Source organism: Melospiza melodia, chromosome 6, assembly GCF_035770615.1.
Source record: "Melospiza melodia melodia isolate bMelMel2 chromosome 6, bMelMel2.pri, whole genome shotgun sequence".
Lineage (NCBI taxonomy): Eukaryota > Metazoa > Chordata > Aves > Passeriformes > Passerellidae > Melospiza > Melospiza melodia.
The window spans coordinates 66,951,387-66,974,996 of record NC_086199.1 but is presented as its reverse complement, the minus strand read 5'-3'; the positions used below and the strand labels follow the sequence as shown (position 1 = coordinate 66,974,996).

Below are 23,610 nucleotides of genomic sequence, written 5' to 3'. Positions count from 1 at the left end.
CCAGCCTGGCCTTGCACAATTCCAGGAATGGGGCATTCACAACTTCTCTGGGCAACCTGTTCAAGTGCCTCACAGTAAAGAATTTCTTCCTAATATCTGATCTATGTCTGCCTTCTTTCATTTTCAAGCCACTTTCTCATGTTCTATTATTGCATGCCCTTTTAAAAAGACCCTCTCCCGCTTTCTTGTATGCCCCGTTAAAGTGTTGGAAGGCTGCTCTAAGGTGTCCCAAGAAAGCTTATTTTTCAAGAAGGGATAAGTTTAGTTTAGAGGCTACCAAGGATCGCAGCCTTCAACTGAAATAAAAATCATCTGGTTTCATTGACTTGAATGAAACAACTCTAGTTTATCCCATCTGGGAAATTGGTCTCAGTTCAGACAATTTCCTTGAATTACAGAGAAAAATGTTGCCTTCACTCTACTGAAAAGGAAAGAAAGTTATAAAGAGCAGCCACAGGAAAGGGTTATGTATATCACTTTCTTTTCCCTATATATTTTTTTCCATCATTCCCTCCCAGCTAGTCATAGCTTAGATTTAGATCTATGGCTGCAGTGTTAGAGGAAATTCTTAAATCTGTGCATGTTCCTTATCTCTGATACACAGCAGCTGTCCTGTCTTCCATGAAATCCTTCTGCGATTTAGATCCCAGCTCAGAAATCAGGTCTAGTAAAGGAAATCTCTGTGCTTCTATGTGAAGAATGTGAGACAGAACTCCCTGAAGTCTTTGCTGGTTCTAGTTGCTGTGATTACATTTTGTCACTTTCTGAGCATTCTTAAGCACTGAATATATGAACAGCAGTATGAATAAAGAAATTAAGGTGCTTTTCTGAAGATGCTTAAACCCAAGTTTTAAAACCATTCTTGCAGATCAAAGGCAGACAATGACAGACAATTACTTGGTAATAGCTGCCATTAGGCATTCTTGCACAAGTGGATACATCTAGAAATAGGCAAAGAACTGCATATGCCTATAGGCAGATAGCAAAATCCACTCTACAGTTAATTGTGTAATCTTCCAGTCTAAAAAGTGCACTATGTGATGCAGGTCTGCAAGTGATCGCGGTGTTGGGGATATACACGCTGTGTATCGTTGATATTTAATGCCAATTAGCACTTATACTCATCGTTGCTTTTAGTAGCTCACAAGTACATGGAACTGGTGTGAAATACTCTGGTGGGAGAGTGTCTGATGATGCCGAAAGTCTTTGGATACTTCACAGGAGGAAGTATCATGCATTATCCATATTTATTATAAGTGCTTACATGGATGCCTGCTAATGACACCTTGGAAATATTTCATGTCCTTGTCCTCATGCATCTTTCTGGAGTAGGAAGAAGAATACACAAGAATCCAGAAAATAATTTTGAGCCAAAGAGAACTAGATACATTAGCACTTTTGTCCTTCAACTGTATTTTTGATGTGGTCTGACTAGAACAACAGTTAGAATTCAAAAATTCAGAAAGTTCTTTCTTGATAGAAAGCAAACAAGTAGCTTTTTAAAAATAGCATTGAGGTATGTTTAGGTGTATTAAGTATAGCTATGCATGTAAAAATGCATAAGTTTCAATGAAAACTTTACTGGCTATGTTGTGTTTTATTATTATCTTTAACTATTGACCAGATCATGTGTTGCCTATAGTAACTCTGTATCTTTCAATGAACAGAATGAAAAAAATATCCTAAATTCAGTACTTGGGTCCTTATCAGTAACATTCTCCTTTGCTGGAAGCTATTTGTTACCATAAGGTATGACAGCTGCTTTAAATCAGCTGCATTAATATATTGACATTTTAAAATATTGTACTACTGGGTTTTTTTATAGCTGCCTTTTATATATAGGAACTCTTTTTTAGCTGCCTCAGTTACTATTTTTTTCTTTTATGTTCTCTGACAGTTTTAATTAAATGAAAATTATATTTTCATATCCTTGAAAACTATCCTAAAAGAATGTCATCAAAGCCCTAGTGCTTACATCAGCAATAATCTGTAGTTGGCACAATATAGCAAATTCTTATTGATATATGGCATGGAGTTGTGACTCCATTGAAACCAAATGCAAAACTCCCTTTGGTTTCTGTAGGAGTAAATTTTTACCTATGATTGTCTCTCACAGAACTAATTAAAAATGCAAGTGTGTGGTGAGGTCATGCACCTAGAATACTGCATCAACTTTTAAGAGTCTGAACAGCTGAACAAGCAGGCAGCACTGATGATGCTGAGCATTAGAGCCTTTTGGAAACTAGAAGCAGATACACAGCACTGTAGTGAAAATTATCATCTGCTAAAGTATTGTAAGCTAGCTTTCCTGGATCTGGTATGACTTTCACAGTAATGTAATAATATTTTGAATTTGGCCAGTGATTTTGGCAAGCAGGCTATAAGGAGCCTGTGTAGAGAAGATATTCCATTAAATAAAGGTGTTTTCATCAAATTTAAAACCATGTCTATGTGAAAAGTAATCTATTATTTTTCTCTAGAAGACTTCCTGTAGTATGAAGTTCCAGAGAGATAACATCTATTCTATCTTTATAATTTATGATTCTTATAGGTTGTCTGGACAAAAATAGAATAACTTATATATGTTGCCACATTTTCTCACAAATTCCTTTAAAGCCTTGGATTTTCACCAAGCTCCATTCAAAGATCTCTTTGTTAATCATCACTTGCTAGGCAGATCTATATTGCCAATTCTTGAATCAGATGACATTCTGAAAAGATATGCACTGTCTTGAATACCTCAAGAAAACACATTGGGAGGGATGATACAGGATTTTGCTAGTACCATATTTCAGCACATATTGAAACACAATATTAAGTTACTCCAGGATTAATTTAACATTTGAATAAAATTAATTTGAATAAAATTAAAACTGGTTAAAAAAATTATTTTGCCATGTTAAAGTGGTTGACGCAGTTAAAAAAACAGACCTAGTTCTGTCTCAATATTTTTGTTTCCAGTGCCTGACTGAGCTAGCTTGTTAAAGGATGTTTATTCCCTGTTAAGGTAAAATAAAAATGTCATCTTATATGTGCACGTATGACCCTATGATTATGCTTTATACAAAGATATTTGGGGGTTAATGAACTAAATATTGGAATCTAGAAATTAAAACTTTAGTAATTACTCACTTTAGAGTGAAACTGGTTTTGAAACTTATTCTTCAACATTACTGTAAAAAACATGAGTATTTTACCAGGTCAGAAGCATGTGTTTGTTAGAGAAAAATTGACCCTTGAAAGAATATAGCTAATGAAAATGAGATTTGTAGAGCTTGTATCAGTCTGACCTCATGGCAGAGAAGGTCATGGAGTAGATTGCTTGAGGGCCATTGCACAGCATGTACAGGACAACCAGGGGATCAGGGCCAGCCAGGGTGGGTTTGGGAAAAGCAGGTCTCGCTTCACTAACCTGATCTCCATCTGTGACAAGGTGACCCACCTAGTGGATCTGGGAAGGGCTGCGGATGTTGTCCTCTTGGAATTTAGTAAAGGCTTTCTCTTCTGCAGCATTTTCCTGGAGAAACGAACTTCCCATGGTGTGGACAGGTGAACAATTCATTGGGTAAAGTTTGGCTAGATAGCTGGGCATGGAGTGTGGTGCTGAATGGAGCTAAATCCAGTTGGTCTTCCCTTTCCTCCTTCAGCTACCGAAGCTAGTTCTCTGAAGGTGAACCGTTGTTCTTTTTCAAGGGCTTTACATTTCCTTAGTTGGATAGCAGCAAATTGTAATGAATGTCACATTTTGCCAGTTATACAATCTTATGGAAGGAATTTTCTTTCAGCTTTTATCACTTTAGTAATTTTATCATTATCATTGTTGGAAGGATTGGACTGTGCCTCAAGTGATCCAGACTGATGTCTGTGCTTTTTTGTTTGGGTAGAAGAGTCCCATGAGTTTCAAGTAAGAGTAGCATTATAAATTGGAGTTTCAAACTCCCAAAGTATTTCTTCAGATTTGCAATTTATAGTGGCAACAACTTGCAGCAAATACTTGATAATACATGTATTGCATCTGGCCAGTGTGGAGTGTGAAGCTCATGTTTGCAAAGTATCTTATATACACATCATAAATTTTGTTAAATAATTTAATCCATTATTGCCTCAGTTTCTTCAGCTGTAAAAATGAATAATATTACCTGTCTTTTTCCCAGAGGCCTTGTGAAGGTGTGTTTACATTTGACATCTAATACAGCAGTCCAGGGAAATTCAGTCCATGAACTGACGCCAAAAACTCCCATGTGTGCAAAGGGCCCTGGGGTCACTATATTCAAGCAATTCCCAATAACACAACTCTCAGGTCAAAGTTTGTTGTTCAGATCCAGGAAAATACATGTAAGTACTTGTTATAGTCCCCCTGAGTCACCACATAGTTTCACTCTTAATTTTATTTCACTAGCTGCCTCCTAAATTGAATTGAAACATTCTCCCACTTGTGATATTTAAAGGTGTACAAATGCTGTGCACAAGAGAACCTGTGACCTGCTCATTGCCCAGCAGTGATAGAGCTGGTAATAATGTGCTTGCTATTCTGGCTGTACTGCACTTTGGTAACACCTAGGGTTTAATTGAAATACACCCTGACACTGGTTTTGTTCATGAAGCATAGAATGGACATAATTACTATGAATCTACTGAGGGATATTATGGCAAAATGTCGTATTACTAATTTTGGCTCCTCACTCTCTTTGGGGAAAAAAAAAAATCACAGATTTCAGTAAAAAAACAATGTGCTGCAGTTTCATAGAAGTCCTAAAACAAGTAATTTTCCAAAAAATTAACTTCTTATATTTCTCTGTACCTATTTTTTCTTTCAAAACACTATCACAGTAGGATAATTGCATTGCCCCTAACAGTTTCATATTCCTTCATAATTAAATAAACAGCTTGTAAATTGCAGACCACAAAGTGCCTGTGTTCCACTCTTACCTTAAGGGGTTTCCATAGTTACAAGGACAAGAAGTTTAACCATCATTTGCCAGACTCAAGGCTATTTGCAGCCTTAACTTTTTAACTCATGTCTCTTTTTCTCTTTGTTGCTTTGTTTATTAACAGAATGAGGGAGTAATTTGGACTCAGTTAGCCACTACAAATGCAATGATGCAAAATGGACTCTGGTGCTTTAGTGTGTTGTTAGCTGGGTATGTTTTTCCCAGAAGGTATTTTGAAATAATACATATTAACAATACAGCCTGTCGTTATCAAGGTTATGAAATATCTACCAGGCCCTTCTTCAATTCAGCATCAAATAATTTAGCAGTTTAGCAGTTTAAAAAGGAAAACATTCTTCTTGGCATGTCATCATGGCATAGAAGTATTTAGGCAGATACCTATTTTAAATCATACTGCAAAAAAATATCGATGCAGATTTTCCATGGCTGCTTGAATATAATTTCCTTTCATCCCTCAGTCCCCTCTGTTTTACATAATACAAAGTTCATTTGGAAAAACTGCGGTTATTATTGTACAAACTCAATCTTCTCATGCCACTCAAATGGACAATTCTCTGATTTGCTAATATCAAAGTAATCTTCAAATTTTTTAAAGTTACTTCAGCTTTTACCAGGGTATCTCTGTTGCCAAATTGTAGAGAGGTATAGAAAACTGCTACTGCATTACATGTTCATCAAACTAAAATAATTTTGTCTTCTTGTGTATGTTATCTGCTGAGGTCCAGAGCTCAGCAAGGCTCAGAGGATGATGTGTATGAGTGACAAGATTATTCAGCATTAGCACATTCAGTAGACATGTGTAAATATTGTAATTTAGGAAATAATGTTTTGGACTTTAAAAACTAGATTCAAATTTTCTTGGGTTAGGATGAAACTTTCTTAAGTGCAGGTATATAATCTAATTTTTTTGTTGTTTATTTGTTTGTTTGTTTCTCTTCATTATACTGGCTATATTCGTATATGCATTCTTAGGTTTTTCTGACCTGACATTTCCCACATCTCTTTTTATCATTTGTGAGTAGTGAGAAAATTCTGAAAGTAATCAGGGCTAATACCTTGGATTCCATGAGCCTTACACATTTTCACCTTTTCCTTTTTTGAAAAGACACAAACTTTAATATTACATAAAGTAACAGATTTTTTGCCTACCAGTTTTGAAATGTTCTAGTACATTTTTTTAAAATGATGTTAATTTACAATTTAATGTTTCCATGTATAAAAATTGATAATATTATACTGGAGCAAAACTAGTTTGTTTGTAATAAAGTATCACTTTACTATGTCTAAATAGATTTTCAGTTGCTCCTAAAACCAGAAAATACTATGGTACTTTAAAAAATGACCCCAGTATGACAGGACTAAAACCTGTACTGTTTTGGACTAGTGCTTTTGAACAGCATATAGTTTTTATTAAGGGTTATTTTGTACTAATTTTGTTATGGTTCTCAGATGCCTTGGATCTGTGATTTTAGTTTGATAATGAATGAAAAAAGAATTAAGAAAACATAGTTTTAGAAATTGTGCAGTTTAATTATTGGTCACTGAGATATTTCTGACATAAGAGAGTCAAGTCTTGAATGTCTTGTTGGACTTCCTCTTATATCATGGTTGGCTCATGAGGTGCCCTGACAGACTTCTGTAATTAAGAGAATTTTATTATCCGGGAATTGTAAAATTTCTATTGTTCAGTTGCCCGTTTTCCCCTACATAAATATCTGTCCAGAAGGAGCTATAAGATGAAACAAACAACAAAATGACAGGGAAAATATATTTAATGAACTGAATTAGTGAAGCAAAATGGAACTTCAGTAACCTAGGGGGATCAGTGATGAGGTAGAAAACCTTTTTACCTTTATGTAATTGGTTTGAATCAAGCCCAAGTCAATACAGAACAAAAGTTCCTAATGTCTATACGGGGTCTCAAGAAAATGAATCCAAATTAACTTTGAAAAGGGACTAGCTAAACTATATTACATCCTTTTATGGACACTCTTAATTGAAGTTACAGTGGCCTTGATTCAATTTAGCTTAAATTAAATTCTAAATAAGAATGTCCACACTAAGATTTAATGCAATAGAATTAACCCACTTAAAAGTTAATTCCAATTAAAATTCTAGAATGTTTCTGGGTGCACTAAAACCAAACTGCATTGTGGTGGCTTTTATTGAAAGAATTTTAGCTCATTGTGAATAGTTCATAGATTGCTCCTATTCATACAACTGTGAACAGTCTGAACAGAGAAGTTAGGATTGTTCTGTCCTCATCACCCTTGGAGTGACTCCCTGGAGTGGCATCCAGGGAGAGGACAACAAAGAAGTAGTATAATTCCTCTTAAGATATCGAAGTTTGTCCTAAAGGAATATTCATTACTTATTATCTGATGTTTTCTGTGATTTTACAGTGAAATAAGTTTTACAGAGGATACAAACTGAAAATGATGCTTAAAATTATGTTCATAAAGAGAAATGCCAAACTGATTGAGATTCAAACACTATAAAATATCTTAATTTCTAGCTAAAATGCAAATATTTTTGCTTGGGCCAATGTGCACTCAAATTCTCATTTTTAAAAGGTTTATTTCATGTTATTTTCTTTTACCTGATGTTAAAGATAAAATTTTAAACCTTAGGAAGAAATGAGAGAGGAAACATGAAATCATGCTGGAAAACGAGGTGGGTGAGATAAAGCTGTTTTCTGTATAACAGAATGAAAGACAAGAAGAAAAAGGCAGACTGGGTCAAACTCACCCTTGATTGAACTCCACTGAAATCAGTGGTGATTCAGGAGGATTGAATGTGTCCAATCACATTTAGGTCTTTCAGATCAGTGTCTTAGTGATTCAGTTGAGTCTTGAAAGGCTTGCAGGAGAGAACTAGGAAGTGTCTGTGGTACAGCAATATCCGCTCTGCCTCCTACACTTGAATGCTTCAAGGGGCCACAGAACTATGTCCCAGAGCAAAACAGTGAAACATGCAAAGAGGAGAATAATTTGCATTGTGAGTGTTTTGATTGTCTGGTCTCATGAGTAATCAGTTTGCATTGCAGGGCTGTCTATCTAGCCTGCTTTGGCCTCCACTGTATTTAACTAAAAATAAAATAAAAAACAAATAGATAAAAACTGCTGGGTTTTGAAACCTCACAGGATTTTAGACATTATTGTAATGGTTCCCTTAACTGCTGTTGAGGCTTTTAAAGTCCTATAGCAGTGAAAAGGGAAAACGGGTTTTTAACAATGTACATAAAGTTACCCAGTCCTATAGTCATAGACATGGGGTTTCATTGCAGATCAATCTATTAGAAGAAAGCCAAACACCTCTGACCAGAGTCAACCCATGAAGAAATAAAAAATAAGATTAGGAAAAGGAAACCATTTTAAAAAGGTAAACTTACTATAAACCGTTTCACTCATTTTTCGTGATGCATTGTAGTTGTCTGTTAAGAGCATAGCATGTGTTCTTTGTTAGTGACAAAAGCATCCTATGGAAAAAGAGAATGGTGTCATTGTACTGTGTAGGGGCGGGGAACAGCATGCAAACTGCTTGCACTGCTCTTGAACTGAGAGCTCAAGTCCTTGAGGGTTCAGCCAGGTGGAAAGGTATTTCCAGAGAGGAAAGGGGGGAGGTGAGGTGGGCAGGAGATTAGGGTGAGTGAATCCCTGGCAATGTGGTTCCATTGGCCCAACCCTGCGCAGCCATATGGGGACACACATGTGAGGCTGCTGGAGCATTTGCAGAGCAGATGTTGGTAGAGCATTTCTGACCCCGGTGGAACTCCCAGCCCACAGCTCAGTCTCTATTCTGGGATGAAGGCTAACCCTCCTGTGTTTCAGTACTTTGTGGAGCTAAAGCATATTGTGTGCGTGTCTACCCTGAAATTCCCTTGGCTGCCATTGCTGCCAAAAGGGGGTCAGTCTCAGGCCCTTGGAGCATTCAGACTTCCTGAAAAGAGAGTCAAAAGAGTTACTTCTGCATAAGGTCATCCTGGGATTTGGACCTATTTTTACTGCTGTACTCCAAGCTCTGTTCCATACAGAAACTATTTTCAATTCTCTGGTGCTGATGCTACCGGAAGAGACTTCCCAGCATAATTAGCTGCTTGATGCACCTAGCTCCTCTTCACATGTTTGGAATCTGCTGTTTAATTTGCAACTGTAGAGTGGCTTGTTCTCTGAAAAAATGCAGATATCATTGCAAAGGGTTTTTCTCTCAGAAAACCTCTTTAAAAGGGTGTGAGGTACAGCATACATAACTGTGCTATATAGAGTGAAGCAAAGATGAATTTTCTGAATGCATCCACATATTTGTCAACTTGAAGAAAATTGAAAAAAGTGATTTGAATGCTTCTTATCCTGAAATTTTCTGGGACACGGCTGAGGGAGAGCTTTTGTGATTTAACAGTTCTTCAGCTGAGACTGAACTGATGAATTTGTGATGATGTAATTTTACTGTGATCATTTAAACACCTGATACTTGATTAATTCTGTCTGTATTTTCAATGCAGCACGAATAACATCACATCTCAATTTTCTTCATGGCAGGGGTACAGCATGAACCAAAGTGTGCTAGATCATACTGTATGTTAAACCATACATTGGGATAAAGTCATGGCCTTTGCAGTGCACAGCTCTGCTGCTGAGACAGTTTTTCCTAGACCCACAGACAAGACAGAAAGCAAAGCACGAGTTGCCAACAGCAACTAAACTGCCAGCTAAGGGTCACTGGAGCTTGGGGTCACTGGAGCTTGGGGAAATATCTTTGCCACCTGCCATACCTCATTAGGCAGATCTTTGCAAATGGCATGGAAGTTCTCTTTTGTTATCCAAGATCCCCATTACAGGAAAATCCTTCAGCAATCAGAGGGAGCACAGTCACCTTCTCCTGGTAGTATAGCAAAAGGAGAACAAAGCACATCAGACCCAAGATCTCATTAAAACAAACAAACAAACAAACAAACAAACTAGTAGGTAATATTACAAGGCCCATAAAGAAGGCACCTCTGCATACACATTTGGCAAAGTTACATTTCAATAGGGTAACCACTGCATCCTCCAAGCTGAGGAAAGTTGCACTGAGCATAGTTGCAGAGGTAGATTAGCTCTGTCATTCCTCGCTTCATCTTCTATACTGGATCTTAAGAGGGCAGAGCTTTTAGCTCAGAGGGAAATGTGTAGTACATTAAGAGTAACAAAGAGTCAGATAAGCTATAGAGAGCACAACATGCACATCAAGTGTCAATTTCAAAAAAAGATTTTTTATTTCTGCAAAAATGGAAAACAAAATGAACAGCTCTCCATGTGTCTGGGAATGTCTCTATGGCCTTAAAGAGAATATACATTACTGCTAAAAAACCAGATGACTGCGGTAATTAGAGCAGTGCCACAGACAGACTAAAGGCCATGTTTGGAAACACATTTGATAATTGTACTGTGTGTAGGGAACCAACTGTGCAGTAAGGAAATTCTGAACATTTTAAACTAAATTTTTAGTCTATACAGCAGAGGGCACTAGTGATATTGAATTGACTGTAGAGTTGCTATTTTGATACTAGAGAAATCAAAAAAAATAATACTTAGAAGACAAAGAGGTGTCAACAAGGACTAAAGAAGCTGGTTGATGGTCTGTGTTCCATGTGTGGGCTTGTAAAGCTAAACCTTCAGTGTTTCTAGCATAAATAGGAATTGAATAGCAAATTACTCTAGTACAGAACTCCAGATGGATCTTTATGTAAAGCCCATTAAAATATTTCCATAGCACCCTTCAAGGCTTTAAATTAATTTTCCACTGTTATTTTATGCTGGCTAATTTTTTTCCAGGGTGTTTCCAAGATATTTATGATTTAAAATTGCCCTGATATGAAATACCTGCATCAAGAGTTCCTGATTATTTAAGCTCTGAGCCCTGAAAAACAGCCAACATACAAGAAAGGATCTTTTTACTACATTCTTCCAGCCACCAGGAATCTTACTGCCATATTTCGGCCTCATGCAAACCTCAGTAGATGGAAGTGATGATTAGCAAGGTATTGCCTAGTATATTTTCTGCTGGTCATGGCCATTTTTTTGAATCATCATCTCCCCTGTGTTTTAGCAGCACCAAGTTCACTTAGTGTGGTCTTGTCCTAAAAAACAGGAGGCATTTTGCTTCCTGAACTAACAAAGAACAGGGCAAAAAGACAAGTAATATAAATAAGTCCAAAGTTAAATCAAATGGTGTTTGCAAAAGCTAAGATTTGCTCTCACTGCCTCCTGGAAAATGTTACAGAGGGATGACTATATAGATATTATGTACTTATATATTAAGCAAGATACATTTTAGACACAGAAAGATCAAACATACCAATACATGTGAAAACATATCTAGAACTAAGTATTCACATTTCACAAAATGTCACAAATCCTGTCTTCAGAATTATAGACTCAGAGAAGCTATCAATTAGTCAGTAACCAAACTTGTATTTGAAGTATGCACAGACTTGAATTTTACAGAAACCTGTCGGTGTCAGATTTCCCTGGAGGACTTTGATAGATGGTTGTACTGAGGCATATGTTTGATTGAGACATCCCTAGCACAGGACTAGGGAGAACAGTAAATGTAAAAGCCACAGGCAATTTTGGCTCAAGGAAAAAGCTGTTCCTTGTGAATGATTCATTGTTTCAGTCAATAACCAAAACCAGGAAGAATATAGGGAATTTATCATAAGAAGATAAAAGCATTTCTTTCAAAAATCTTTTTGCAACTGAGACAGGTAAACACTTTGGTTTTGGTTAGACAACATTTACTGATCAGTCTCATAACTAGGTAATTTATTTGTTGTAATAATGTACTCAAGTAAAATTATTTTTTCCCCCCATGGAGCATATGCGTAGTGATGAAAAGGGAAGATTTTCTGGATGAAGAACTAGGTAAACGAAATTTTGGGAGATACCCTCAGGTTCAAGTAACTGGAACAGGAGAAAAGTGCCTTGGAGTACTTGCAGCATGGCTTGGGATCATCAGCTTCACGGAGGCCAGAAAAGAGCAGCTGAAGGGACTTGGTGCACTCAGAGCCGGATGTTGAGGGTGTTTGCTCTCCCACGGCCTTTCTAATTTCTCTGTACTGTTTTGTTCTACAAATGTTGCAGTTTTCCTGGTCCTTCAGGGAATCCAGGATACAGGATTGAGACCAGACAATGACAAAAAGAAAGATAGAGAAACTGTATCACATCCTACAAAGCTGGCCTTTAGTAGTGAATTGGTCTAAGATTCCTGTGCCTCTGCAAACCCAATGTGCTGCCTGTGCCTCACCAGCCTTGTGCACAAGGATAACTGGCAGCTCTGAAGGCAGACATAGCAGCCTGTGTTCTCATGCCAGTTTAAGTGAAGACAAAAATATTGCACCAGTGCAATGGTAAAATAATTAGTTTGTTGCGTTTCCGTGTCTGTTTTATTACTTGTTAGTGGAATTCATTATTCAGTCCAAATCCTTAGGGTATAAGTTTTAGAAGAATTTTGAAAATGAGAAAGGAAAAACAAATTACTGCACAAAAAAAAAAAAAAAGTAAAGGGTGACAAAAATGCTAATACAATCACTTAACTATCACAGATGATGGTTAATTACTAGTCAGCAGCAAAATTCATGGATCACAGGTCTTAACTAAGAACGCTAAAATTGATATAAGGCTCTAATAGAATTCTTTTGACCACAACAGTAGGTTTTTCTTCATAACTCTGTAGGAAAGATGGGAACTATGGCCTTTTCACCTGCTTTTTGAATATAGTTTCACTGCAGATGGACTTTTGCAAGCAAACTTGAATTTTAGTGGTTGGAGTGTTTCTCCATACATCCTGTTCAGCGCCTCTGAAGAGATAAGTGGCCTTGTGAGCCTGCAGTGAAAAGGAAGGTGTGTAGAGCAGCCACCCCTCATCTAGTCCAGTACATTATCCTGAAGCTGATGTTCAGGAGTGCAGGTGTTGGCAGAGGGAAGGGATGGAGGGGTGGGAGCTGTAACATCTAACACTGCAGCCACAGGGCTCTCCAGAGCCAGGGGACAGAAGTGTAAGCTGCAGAGACAGAAGTGACTTCCTCAAGGTTGCAAAACACATCAGTTTCATGAATCTTTCATAACAAGAATGATGTTTTATAAATAGCACATATAGAGAGATCAAACATAAGATACAACCCAGAAATTCTAGTTCTCTTCACAGTTTTTTAACCATTCTATTGGTTTTTTCTGCAGTAAATTACTAAAACTGAGATGAGAACACTTGCTAGCTCTGAACCCTTATAACAGGTTGTTTTTTTTTTTTTTTAAAAGGCAGAAATGAATTCTCAAAAACACATTGTCTGAATATACAATTAGGAAAAAAAAGTGTTTCATTAAATGAATTGCTGTGAGATGAAAGTTAATATATTTTCCTGGTTTGGTGATTTTTTTTGTGGGTTTTTTTTTTGGCTTTTTTTTTTTTTTAATGAAAGGTCTCTATTTTTTACAAAAAATGAATCAGTTTGGAGCCTGGAGTGGAAAACTGTTGTCTTATGGTATTTTGTTTTAATGAATATATATGTACTATTTATCTGGGTGCTCTGGGTTATAAATATGTTTTAAGCTTGCTGTAATTTTTAAGACTTCACTTTTGGCTGATTTATAAGAAATTTCATTAATCTTGGCAACAGAGGAATCTTAAACTGAGCAGCAGATTGAAAATGAACTGAAGGCTGGGGACTATAAAAACTGCCACACATGAATCAGTACTGAAGTTCTTAAAATGGTAATTATCATTTGTACTGTGAAGCTCTTTTTTCCCTTTGCAGTAAGAATTTTTTGGGAGTTTTTTCAATGTGCCAATGAAACTGCCAACCCTGCACCTACAGGGATATTTTTCAGCATTTAAATAAATGGCTATTCTCATTTCTGTGTTCAGTACACATTTGCTAATGAATGTTTCTCTGCTGCTGGCGCAAAACAAAAGAATTGAAGAGGCCATATTATTAAACTGGATGATGCTCTGTATGCTTCTTTATTTTAATTTTTAATTTTTTTTTAATTCTTATAGGCAAGATCTTGCCCTGTCATCTGCATGACATTCAGTTTTAGAGATTTACTTCTAGCTAAACTCTGATTCAGGAATCATGTTTGTATAGACAGAGATTTTTACTCATTCCAGAAACTTGCTTTTCATATTATCTTTTCTCTTTCAATGTGTAAAAAAGGTTAACACCTTGAATACTCTGATAATTCCTATCTTAGTAGATTCCTATGTTGCTAACTTTTGCCTTTGGAGATGCTTGTCCTTTCTTTCAACTCTCCCCTGAGTTATATTTCTTTTCAGTATTCATTGTGATTGAACTTCTTATCTGCCATCCACCTGTATACACTGTACATTGGAATGTGCAGGATAACTAATGTATGGCTATTTCTTATCTCATTGCCAGTTGCAGCTGACATACATATCTGTACGGAAAAGTAATATTAGAAATTCTACACCTGCTCTCACTATCGAATTTCAAGAAATTGGTAGAGTTGACTGAAAGGACTTGAAAAGCCTTTGTTGAGAGAACACAATTATTTGAGATTAATTTAATGTTCTCCTTCTCATTTCTTCCTTTCTTTCAGACGATTCAAACTCCAGAAGGACCAACACCAAATAAATTATGAATGTTGAACAAGATGACCTTACATCCACAGCAGATAATGATAGGTCCTAGGTTTAACAGGGCCCTATTTGACCCCCTGCTTGTGGTGCTGTTGGCTCTTCAACTTCTTGTGGTGGCTGGTCTAGTGAGGGCTCAAACTTGCCCTTCGGTCTGCTCCTGCAGCAACCAGTTCAGTAAAGTGATTTGTGTACGGAAAAATCTTAGAGACGTGCCAGACGGCATCTCCACCAACACCCGGCTACTCAATCTCCATGAGAACCAGATTCAAATCATTAAAGTTAATAGCTTCAAGCATCTGAGGCACCTAGAAATCCTGCAGCTCAGCAGGAATCACATCAGAACAATTGAAATAGGGGCTTTCAATGGTCTGGCCAATCTCAACACTTTGGAACTCTTTGACAATCGTCTGACCACTATCCCAAATGGGGCTTTTGTATACCTATCAAAACTGAAGGAACTGTGGTTGAGAAACAACCCTATTGAGAGCATCCCTTCTTATGCTTTTAACAGAATCCCTTCTCTCCGGAGGTTGGATTTGGGGGAATTGAAAAGGCTTTCATACATCTCAGAAGGTGCCTTTGAAGGTCTGTCCAACTTGAGGTATTTGAACCTTGCCATGTGCAATCTTCGAGAGATTCCTAACCTTACTCCGCTTGTAAAACTGGATGAGTTAGATCTTTCTGGGAATCATCTGACTGCCATCCGGCCAGGTTCTTTCCAAGGGTTGATGCATCTTCAGAAATTGTGGATGATACAGTCCCAGATTCAAGTGATAGAAAGGAATGCTTTTGATAACCTTCAGTCACTTGTGGAGATCAACCTGGCACACAACAATCTAACACTACTGCCTCATGACCTGTTCACACCGCTCCGCCTAGAAAGGATCCACTTGCATCACAATCCTTGGAACTGCAACTGTGATATCCTTTGGCTCAGCTGGTGGATTAAAGATAAGGCACCCTCCAACACTGCATGCTGTGCCCGTTGCCACACACCCCCCAGTTTAAAAGGAAGGTACATTGGTGAGCTGGACCTGAATTACTTCACATGTTATGCTCCAGTCATAGTGGAGCCACCAGCAGACCTCAACGTCACAGAAGGCATGGCTGCAGAGATGAAATGCCGGGCATCGACCTCCCTGACCTCCGTATCTTGGATTACTCCAAATGGATCTGTAATGACACATGGGGCATACAGAGTTCGGATTGCTGTGCTCAGTGATGGCACATTAAATTTTACCAAGGTAACTGTGCAAGACACGGGTTTGTACACATGCATGGTGAGTAACTCTGTTGGGAATACCACGGCTTCTGCCACGCTGAATGTGACCGCCCTGGATAACCCTGGTTACACCTACTTTTCAACCGTCACGGTAGAGACTGTGGAACCTTCTCAGGATGAGGCACAGACCACAGAGCAGGTTGGGCCCACACCAGTTACCAACTGGGAAACCATTAACATGACAACCTCACTCACTCCACAGAGCACAAGATCGACAGAAAAAACGTTCACCATTCCTGTGACGGACGCAAACAACGGGATCCCAGGAATAGATGAGGTTATGAAGACTACCAAAATCATAATTGGTTGTTTTGTGGCTATCACTCTCATGGCTGCTGTGATGCTGGTAATTTTCTACAAAATGAGGAAACAGCATCACCGGCAGAGCCATCATGCTCCAACACGGACTGTAGAGATCATTAATGTGGATGATGAGCTTACAGGTGATACACCCATAGAGAGTCATTTGCCCATGCCAGCAATAGAGCATGAGCACTTAAATCACTATAACTCTTATAAATCTCCTTTCAACCACACAACAACAGTTAACACAATAAATTCAATACACAGTTCAGTGCATGAACCGTTATTGATCCGAATGAACTCGAAAGACAATGTTCAAGAGACTCAAATCTAAAACATTTATGACATTAAGGGGTGGGGTGGGGGGACAAAAAAGATGGTTTATAAAACAAATGACACAAATGACTGGGCTAAATCTACTGTTTCAAAAGTGTCTTTACAAAGAAAAAGAAATTTATTTATTAAAAATTCTATTGTGATCTAAAGCAGACAAAATTATGTGTATTCCTCAGAACCTGTTTTTGCTGCAGTTATTTACCCTCCTCGTTCCCGTTTTCCTGCCCAACCTACCCTGACTCCCATTTGCCATATTTTTCATAGGAGATCTTGATTGCCTAAAAGAACTGATCTAGGAAATTTTGTAAGAATTCTGTTACACTTTGGGAATTTTTATGGTGAATTCTAGTGGTGAGATTCGGTCTATTTTGTCACTTTCTCTTTTTTCTTTTGTTTTCTCATGCCCTTTTTGAAATTATTCAACAGAGAATGGAGTAATAACAGTAACTTTGCAAGTGAGAAAAACAAGTAAACCTTCTTTTTCTCCATGTAATGATTTGCTCTGTACTTACCGAAAGCACCATTCTGTGGAAAAAATGGAAAAAAAGTAAAAAAAAAATCAACCCAAAAATTAATTTACTTGTGAAAGCCTATAAAACCCATGATCTTTTAAGCAATTCTAGAACCAGAATTTGTAGTTCAAACACTAAACTAAGATTATAAATAAAATATTGGTTTTTTTCTGTACTTGGATATAGCTCATTCTTAGTGTGGCTTTAAACATCAAAAGTTTGTTAAAATTCTTATGATAATCTGCTCTGATGGTCCAAAACACAATCACTTTAAAGAGAATAATTAAATCATTTTGGATCATTAATGAAGGATATCACAGTTTTCATTTTAGTTTGTGAAAACAACATACTGGCAAACAAGGGTGTTTGATTTCTAATGCAAGATTGAGATTGTTCCTTCTAATGGTGTGTGCAATTATCTCTATTATATCACAAGATGCTTTTCACAATGCCAGAAAAAGCAAGGAACTTCAGTTGCCTCCGAATTTATTAGACAAAACTAAAAACTTTTTTTCTGTTTTTTACTGTTTATAACTGTCAATAAGAAAATTCATCTTTATATCAAAGGTAGTGGTTTCCAGTTCAGTTGTTCTGGGACTTCTAGGCACAAATATGAAAGAAGCTTAGCCATAATAATGCCTGTCATAAGAGCTGTATCCCTATGTGCAAAATCAAATCAACATTCTCTTCATGGAGTAAATCACAGGAAAAAATCTGAGGATTTTGGTTTAAAGAATAGAAAGAACAAAGTCAGATAAATCAGAGGATATTTTAAGTTACTGTAATTTGCATGACAATTAGACTCCCTGTAGAGTACCCAGTTTCCATTAATTTAAACTCAGACCCATGTACCATAGGGAAATGCACACCCTCCGCCTTTCTGTTTATATACGTTCTCTGGATTTAGCTCATTGGTATAGGACTGGTGCATACTGTGCTTGCTGAAAGCTAAAAGGAAAGCTTTCCATAAGAAAACCCACTTCAGGACATTGTGTTCTTCCAAGCAGAAATTCTGCCAAATTAAACTTTATGCATTGGCAGCTGAACAGAAGCATTTTAAGATTATTCAAATTAGGACCAAAAAAAAGAATCTTATGTATGATTTCTGAATGCCTTTTCACCTGTTCTCTTTCTTAACCACCCAAACTGAGGGTTTCTGGGGCCTTGTGCCACATAAATAAAATTCTTAGCAAAATCTGTTTGCATCTTTCTAGTATGGAACAGCATGCAGGATGAAGATCCCACTGAAAAATATACTTCTATTCTGTAAGTTTAAGATGGAATTCTGATAGGTTGAGGAGGTAAACATCTCCTGTTAGATGCACAGTTCTCAAGGTTGCAAGTGAATGTTGTAATACAAAGGCCTGATTTAAAGAGGACACAGTGGAGATAGGTGACAATGAATCACACCCTGCAAGGAGTCTGATAACTATAATACCGAATGAAACCCAAAGTTCTATAACAATCTCTAAGAAACATTTGGCAAGGCATTATCCTTTGATGTGCTACATGAAAAATAATATCTACTCAAAGGGAATTTTAATAGAGGGCAAAGATGGACCTGAATGTAAAATATTGCAGCTGTGATTCTTAGGTTTTCCTGTTTCTTCAAAGTGTAATCGAGAATTTCATTGGTTTCATTTCTTTTAAGCATTGTGATAGATTCTGTACAAAACTACTACAGTTGCACATTCTTATGTATTCTTTGCCCACCTGGCTAGGAACAGTCTGTTCATGGCAAATGCTAATCTGAAAATTGAAAAACAATTCAATTCAGGAAACCTAAAGCTGGACAATTTAAATCTGTAATTAATGGGTTTATGTTAACAAATTCTGGCTATGCTAATCAATATTTGGGAAAGCAGTTATGGTCAACATGGTTTTATAAGCACAAAATATTTTACTAAGCCCTAAAGTAGGCTAGTTGGAGGCCTATAAGAAAACAGGTATAGTTATTGTCAAGTACAACACTGGGTTAGTGACAATCTTTGATCCTTTTTGCAGTAATACAAAATATTATCAGTGACTATTTTAAACAATATATTAATTCTTATTGAGTGTTAATCCAGTTTTATGGGCTAATCAAAAAATCAGATATTTCTGCTTGCTCATAATAATCATAAAGGAGCATCATTGGGGTGTGTTTGGTTGGGTAAGTATATATCTGTTACATGTCTGTGATATTAGGTATGATTTTCCCATCGTGTTCCCTATCCTTCTTGGAACCACAGATATTATTTCTGATTCCTTCCTACTTCTACAAAACACTCAGTACTTTTGCCGGTGAATTAAATACCAGAGTTAGCAAAGATCACAGTTTAAATTATGAACTGAGCTCTGTAATAAAGTGAAAGGAATGCCGTGCTCTCTAATTTTGATGCTCAAATCACATGCCAATGCCTCCTGTTACTGCTCCAGAGACAACAATGTTAAGAAAGAAGCCTCTATCTCCTGTATGACAGAGCATAACTGACAAAAATTCTAATGAAATTTCTCTTGCAGGTGACCACGTTGAGTGTGATGTAAAGGGATTGTGCAAAAGAATTTGTGTTCTTGATTATGATCTATTGCTTTCTAGTGGGCTCATGAGAAATTATGATTTGTTCTTCAGTTCATTTGATGGAGTTTGAAGATGTTTATCTGCTGTCCTATGCAAACAGAAATTGCAATGCATTTTCTTTCTGGAATTTTCATCAAGTCTTGCTAATCCTGCCATATGCAGAAATAACAGGTGTAAAAACAAACCAAGTCAGTTCCATTCAATTCATCATAGAAGACGGACATTTTATTTTCCTTCCAAAAGGGCTAAATGTATGAAAAGTAATAGATTAATTGTATTTTTTGCTAAAATATTCTAACACATTAAAAGTTATATTTAATTGTTTCAAGATTCCCTGTCCCCACTGACACAGGTTAATCACAGAATTAGAGAAAAGACAAGAAAATTAATATTGTACTTTATTATAACAACTTTGTAGTCTTAGGAAAATGTTTTATAACAGCTGTTACAAGCTTTTATATGTCAGGTAGACCATTAATATAGTCTTTTCAACGAGGGGCAGGGAAAATCTCTTCAACTTTTTCACCCCACTCTAAAGGTTATATACCATTTTTACATGACCTAAATACATTATTTTTAAAATTCTCACTGTTTTTCTTTAAGACAAGAAGGTGAAGGTCTAAGAAATATTAGGAGCTACCTTGCAATTTCATACCAAAAGAAGTAAATGAAGAAATAATTTATCCTTATCTTATAGATGTAATAAAAGCAGTAAGGCTTTAGTGCCCAGGTTTCTGTTTTTCATTGTAGAACAATTTAATTTATCTTTTTCTCATTTGTGCAGGTGTTTTCAAGAAAAATCTCATTTCTAAAACTTAATCTGCAGTTAGTCCAAAGGTAGTAGTGGACATTTCATTACAGAGGTGAAATTATATATTAGTATTATAAAAAACTAACACATGGAGCCACCACTATTGACATAGCAGCGGTTCATCAGCAAAAGATGAGCTTGGGTAAATTCTGTGAAGCCTACCAGGTAAATCTGAAATTCCTGTTAGCCCTGCAACCTCTCTTATGGGTTGGTGGTGCCTTGTGAGAACACTGTGGTTGTATCTAGTTTGTGGATGGAAGAGCACAGCAGGGCAGAAGAGAATAGGGTTGGGAATAACTTCATTGACAGCTCCCCACTTAAGAGCAAAGATACAGCAGCAATCAGCGTAACAGCTAATAGCTCAGGTCCAGACATGCAGTGTATTATTAGAAATGAGGAAATTTTTTTTTATTTGTTTACCACATTTAATCACAAATTGGTTGTAAGGCTTAATGCATACTAAACAATGGAAAACTTGAAGTATAAAAAAAGTAATGGATTTACAGTGTAAGTTTTACACAAATGGCAAAATCATGCTTTGAAAAAATATGAATATTGTTTTGATTGACTCTAGAATAGGTTTTTCAGTATTAACTTGATTAAGACAGTCTCAAGCTGTGTCAGGGGAAATATAGGCTGGATTTTAGGAAGAAGTTTTTAACAGAAAGAGTGATAAAGTTCTGGAATGGCCTGCCTAGGGAGATGGTGGAGTCACCACCCCTGGATGTGTTTAAAAAATGATTGGATATGGCACTTGGTGCGATGGTTTAGTCGAGGTGTTAGGGCATGGGTTGGACTCGATGATCTTTAAAGTCTCTGCCAAATTAGTCATTCTGTGAATTCTGTGAAGACAAATGAAATCTGTACTTTAATAGTTAGATGCTATTTATTTTAATAAGAATAAAATATGATTTTGTTAGGTGAGAAATGTGTAAGGAAATATTTAGTTTAATTTGTCTTGGTTTTACTCCTTCCTCTCATGTTTATAACATACACCCAGATTGTCTGGTAATCAGCTCTCCAAGGGGCCAAATCAGTGAATTCTGACTGACTTTCGTAAGAGATATCTTTCAGGTAGTGTAACTCCAGTGAGGTATGATATTTTGGAGTGAGGGGGAGATACTGAATTGATAACATCATCAGATGATATTATGATTATCTTTTGTAAAATATGAAAGAGAAAAATAGCTTGTAATTTTTGAGAACTTGGAAAAAAAACCCCGACAAGCCAGAATAAATTAGATTATTATTGGATTTGAAAGGAACAGTAAGATGTAATGTTCAAAGCAAGAAGTTGGAGTTGTATATCTCAGATAATCTTTACATATTTTCTACCAGTACAATTTGAAAACTCAAAAATTAGTTACTTTTTTTGTGTATCATGAAGCTTCTACAAGGATTCCAACTGCTTTATCCATACTTTCCTGTTTTCTTCTTGCATTTTGCAGTACATGCATGGTAAAATCTGGTCTTTCAACTCTGCAACAAGTTCTTACACAGAGTGTGAAATGAAATTCTCTTAAATCATCCAAACTCCACTTATTGGGGTGTGTGTCTGGTACTCTCTGGGGCTTTTTTCAGTCTACTTGAAATGGCTTGTGCAGCAAGAGATTCCTTAGTTTCTTTGATTCTCTGCTATTATAGCAATATATTATTAATATCTTAGTTTGGAGAAGTTTTTGCAGGGATTATATTTTCATCAAATTTAAAATATAAACTGCAATTTTATTTTATTTTAGTAAAACATTTTGAACTCTATTGACTTGAAGAAATACTTTTGTTCGATTCACAGCAGCTCAGTTAAATGCAACTAAATTTCAAAAATGACAAATAAAAAAAAATTTAAAAAGAGAAACTATCTTGGACTGCTCTGCATGCAGATGGAGTCTATATATATGTATTTTTAAAAATTTGATTCTACAGGTGAGTTTAAATGAATAAAGAAAGATATTTATATAAAAGAAAATAAAGGAAAATAAATGAGCTAAGAGAGAATCTAGTAAAACAGAACTGGAGTTAGTGGACCACAGAATTAATCCAAACCCTATAACAAATTTAATCCCATAAAATGTAATTTGATAAATTTGATTCAATTTGCTCATTTAATTCCTCAAAAGGACAGTTAGTTGTCTAAAAAACGAGGTGGAAAGATGAGTTCTGGTTTTGTCAGTATCCACATGAAATCAAGCAGGTTTTCCCTTTCCTTGCCCTCCTCTGGGCTTGCCATTGCTGCTGAGCTGTTAAATTCCCATTTTCTGCTAGTGCCTTCCCGAGGCACCCGCCTGTCCAGCCTGTGTTGGGAGTGAGTTCCAGTGGTCAGTGAGACAAGCACAGGTCAGTGTTGTGCTCCTAAAGCAGGGCCCCTGCAGCACTTGGTGTTTTAGTTCACTAATTCCTAAACAACTCATTCCTATCTGATAACATGAAGTAGTTTCATAAATAATGCATAAGTTTTGAATATTTTATCTAAGATTAAGGCTGTTGATCACATGCCATGCGTTAATCTATCTTCCATGTTGAAAGAGTATTTTTTTCCTGTTGGAATATATGTTTGTTTGTGGTGAAGGAAGATCAAAATCAAGAATTTGATAAAATTATAAAGACTTGAAAGAATTATCAATGCTGTTGAATATTAAGACTATAAAAGGATTATGAATTGTATAAAACTACAATTAAGAAACAAAAATAGACAGTAAATAGAAATGCTTTAAGATTCATAGAAAACAAATACCTAAATAAATTATCATAGCCTTAACAGACTGAATAAAACAAAGAAACAGACAACTCTGATGGCTTTTGCTAAAACTTCCTGGGCAGAGATTGTTCTTTTCTCCTATTTTTATTTTCTAAATAAATTCTATTTCTTATGTTGGGAGTGTTTCCATCAGGATGGACATGAATAATTATTGTTGGAAATATTGTCCCCTGCTGTTTCTATCTGGAGAAACACTGGCTCTGGATGTTTATTTTTTCAACTTCCCGCTGATTTCTGACACTCCTGTGGGGAAGCAATCAATTCTGTACTGCAAAAAAAGCTTTTGTCCACATAACACAACAATAACATAATAAAGGGATGAACCTAGCAATGAAGAATAAAATGAAATGGAGTAGTAATGGTGAGGGAAGTGTCCCGAGAAAACAAACATTACAGGAGGAGAAAAAATATATTGAAAAGATGAAGGAAGTTGAGGGAGATTGTGAAGTTATGCTTTCCTTCTCAT

At 36.5% G+C, this 23,610-nt stretch overlaps 1 protein-coding gene across 17 annotated transcripts in view; it reads left to right on the top strand.

Moving 5' to 3' along the window:
- Positions 1-17,193, top strand: part of LRRC4C (leucine rich repeat containing 4C) — a 483,436-nt gene extending 466,243 nt beyond the window's left edge. For 15 of the 17 annotated variants that reach the window (XM_063158814.1, XM_063158810.1, XM_063158819.1 and 12 more), the window contains one exon: positions 14,546-17,193. In XM_063158814.1, coding sequence (XP_063014884.1) covers positions 14,588-16,504 — 1,917 coding nt within the window. In that variant the 5' untranslated portion in view covers positions 14,546-14,587 and the 3' untranslated portion in view covers positions 16,505-17,193. Of the gene's footprint in view, positions 1-10,802; positions 10,972-13,626; positions 13,701-14,545 lie in introns of those variants that run through there. The other 2 variants (XM_063158818.1, XM_063158823.1) reach the window with 2 other exon arrangements.
- The last annotated feature ends 6,417 nt before the right edge of the window (positions 17,194-23,610 follow it).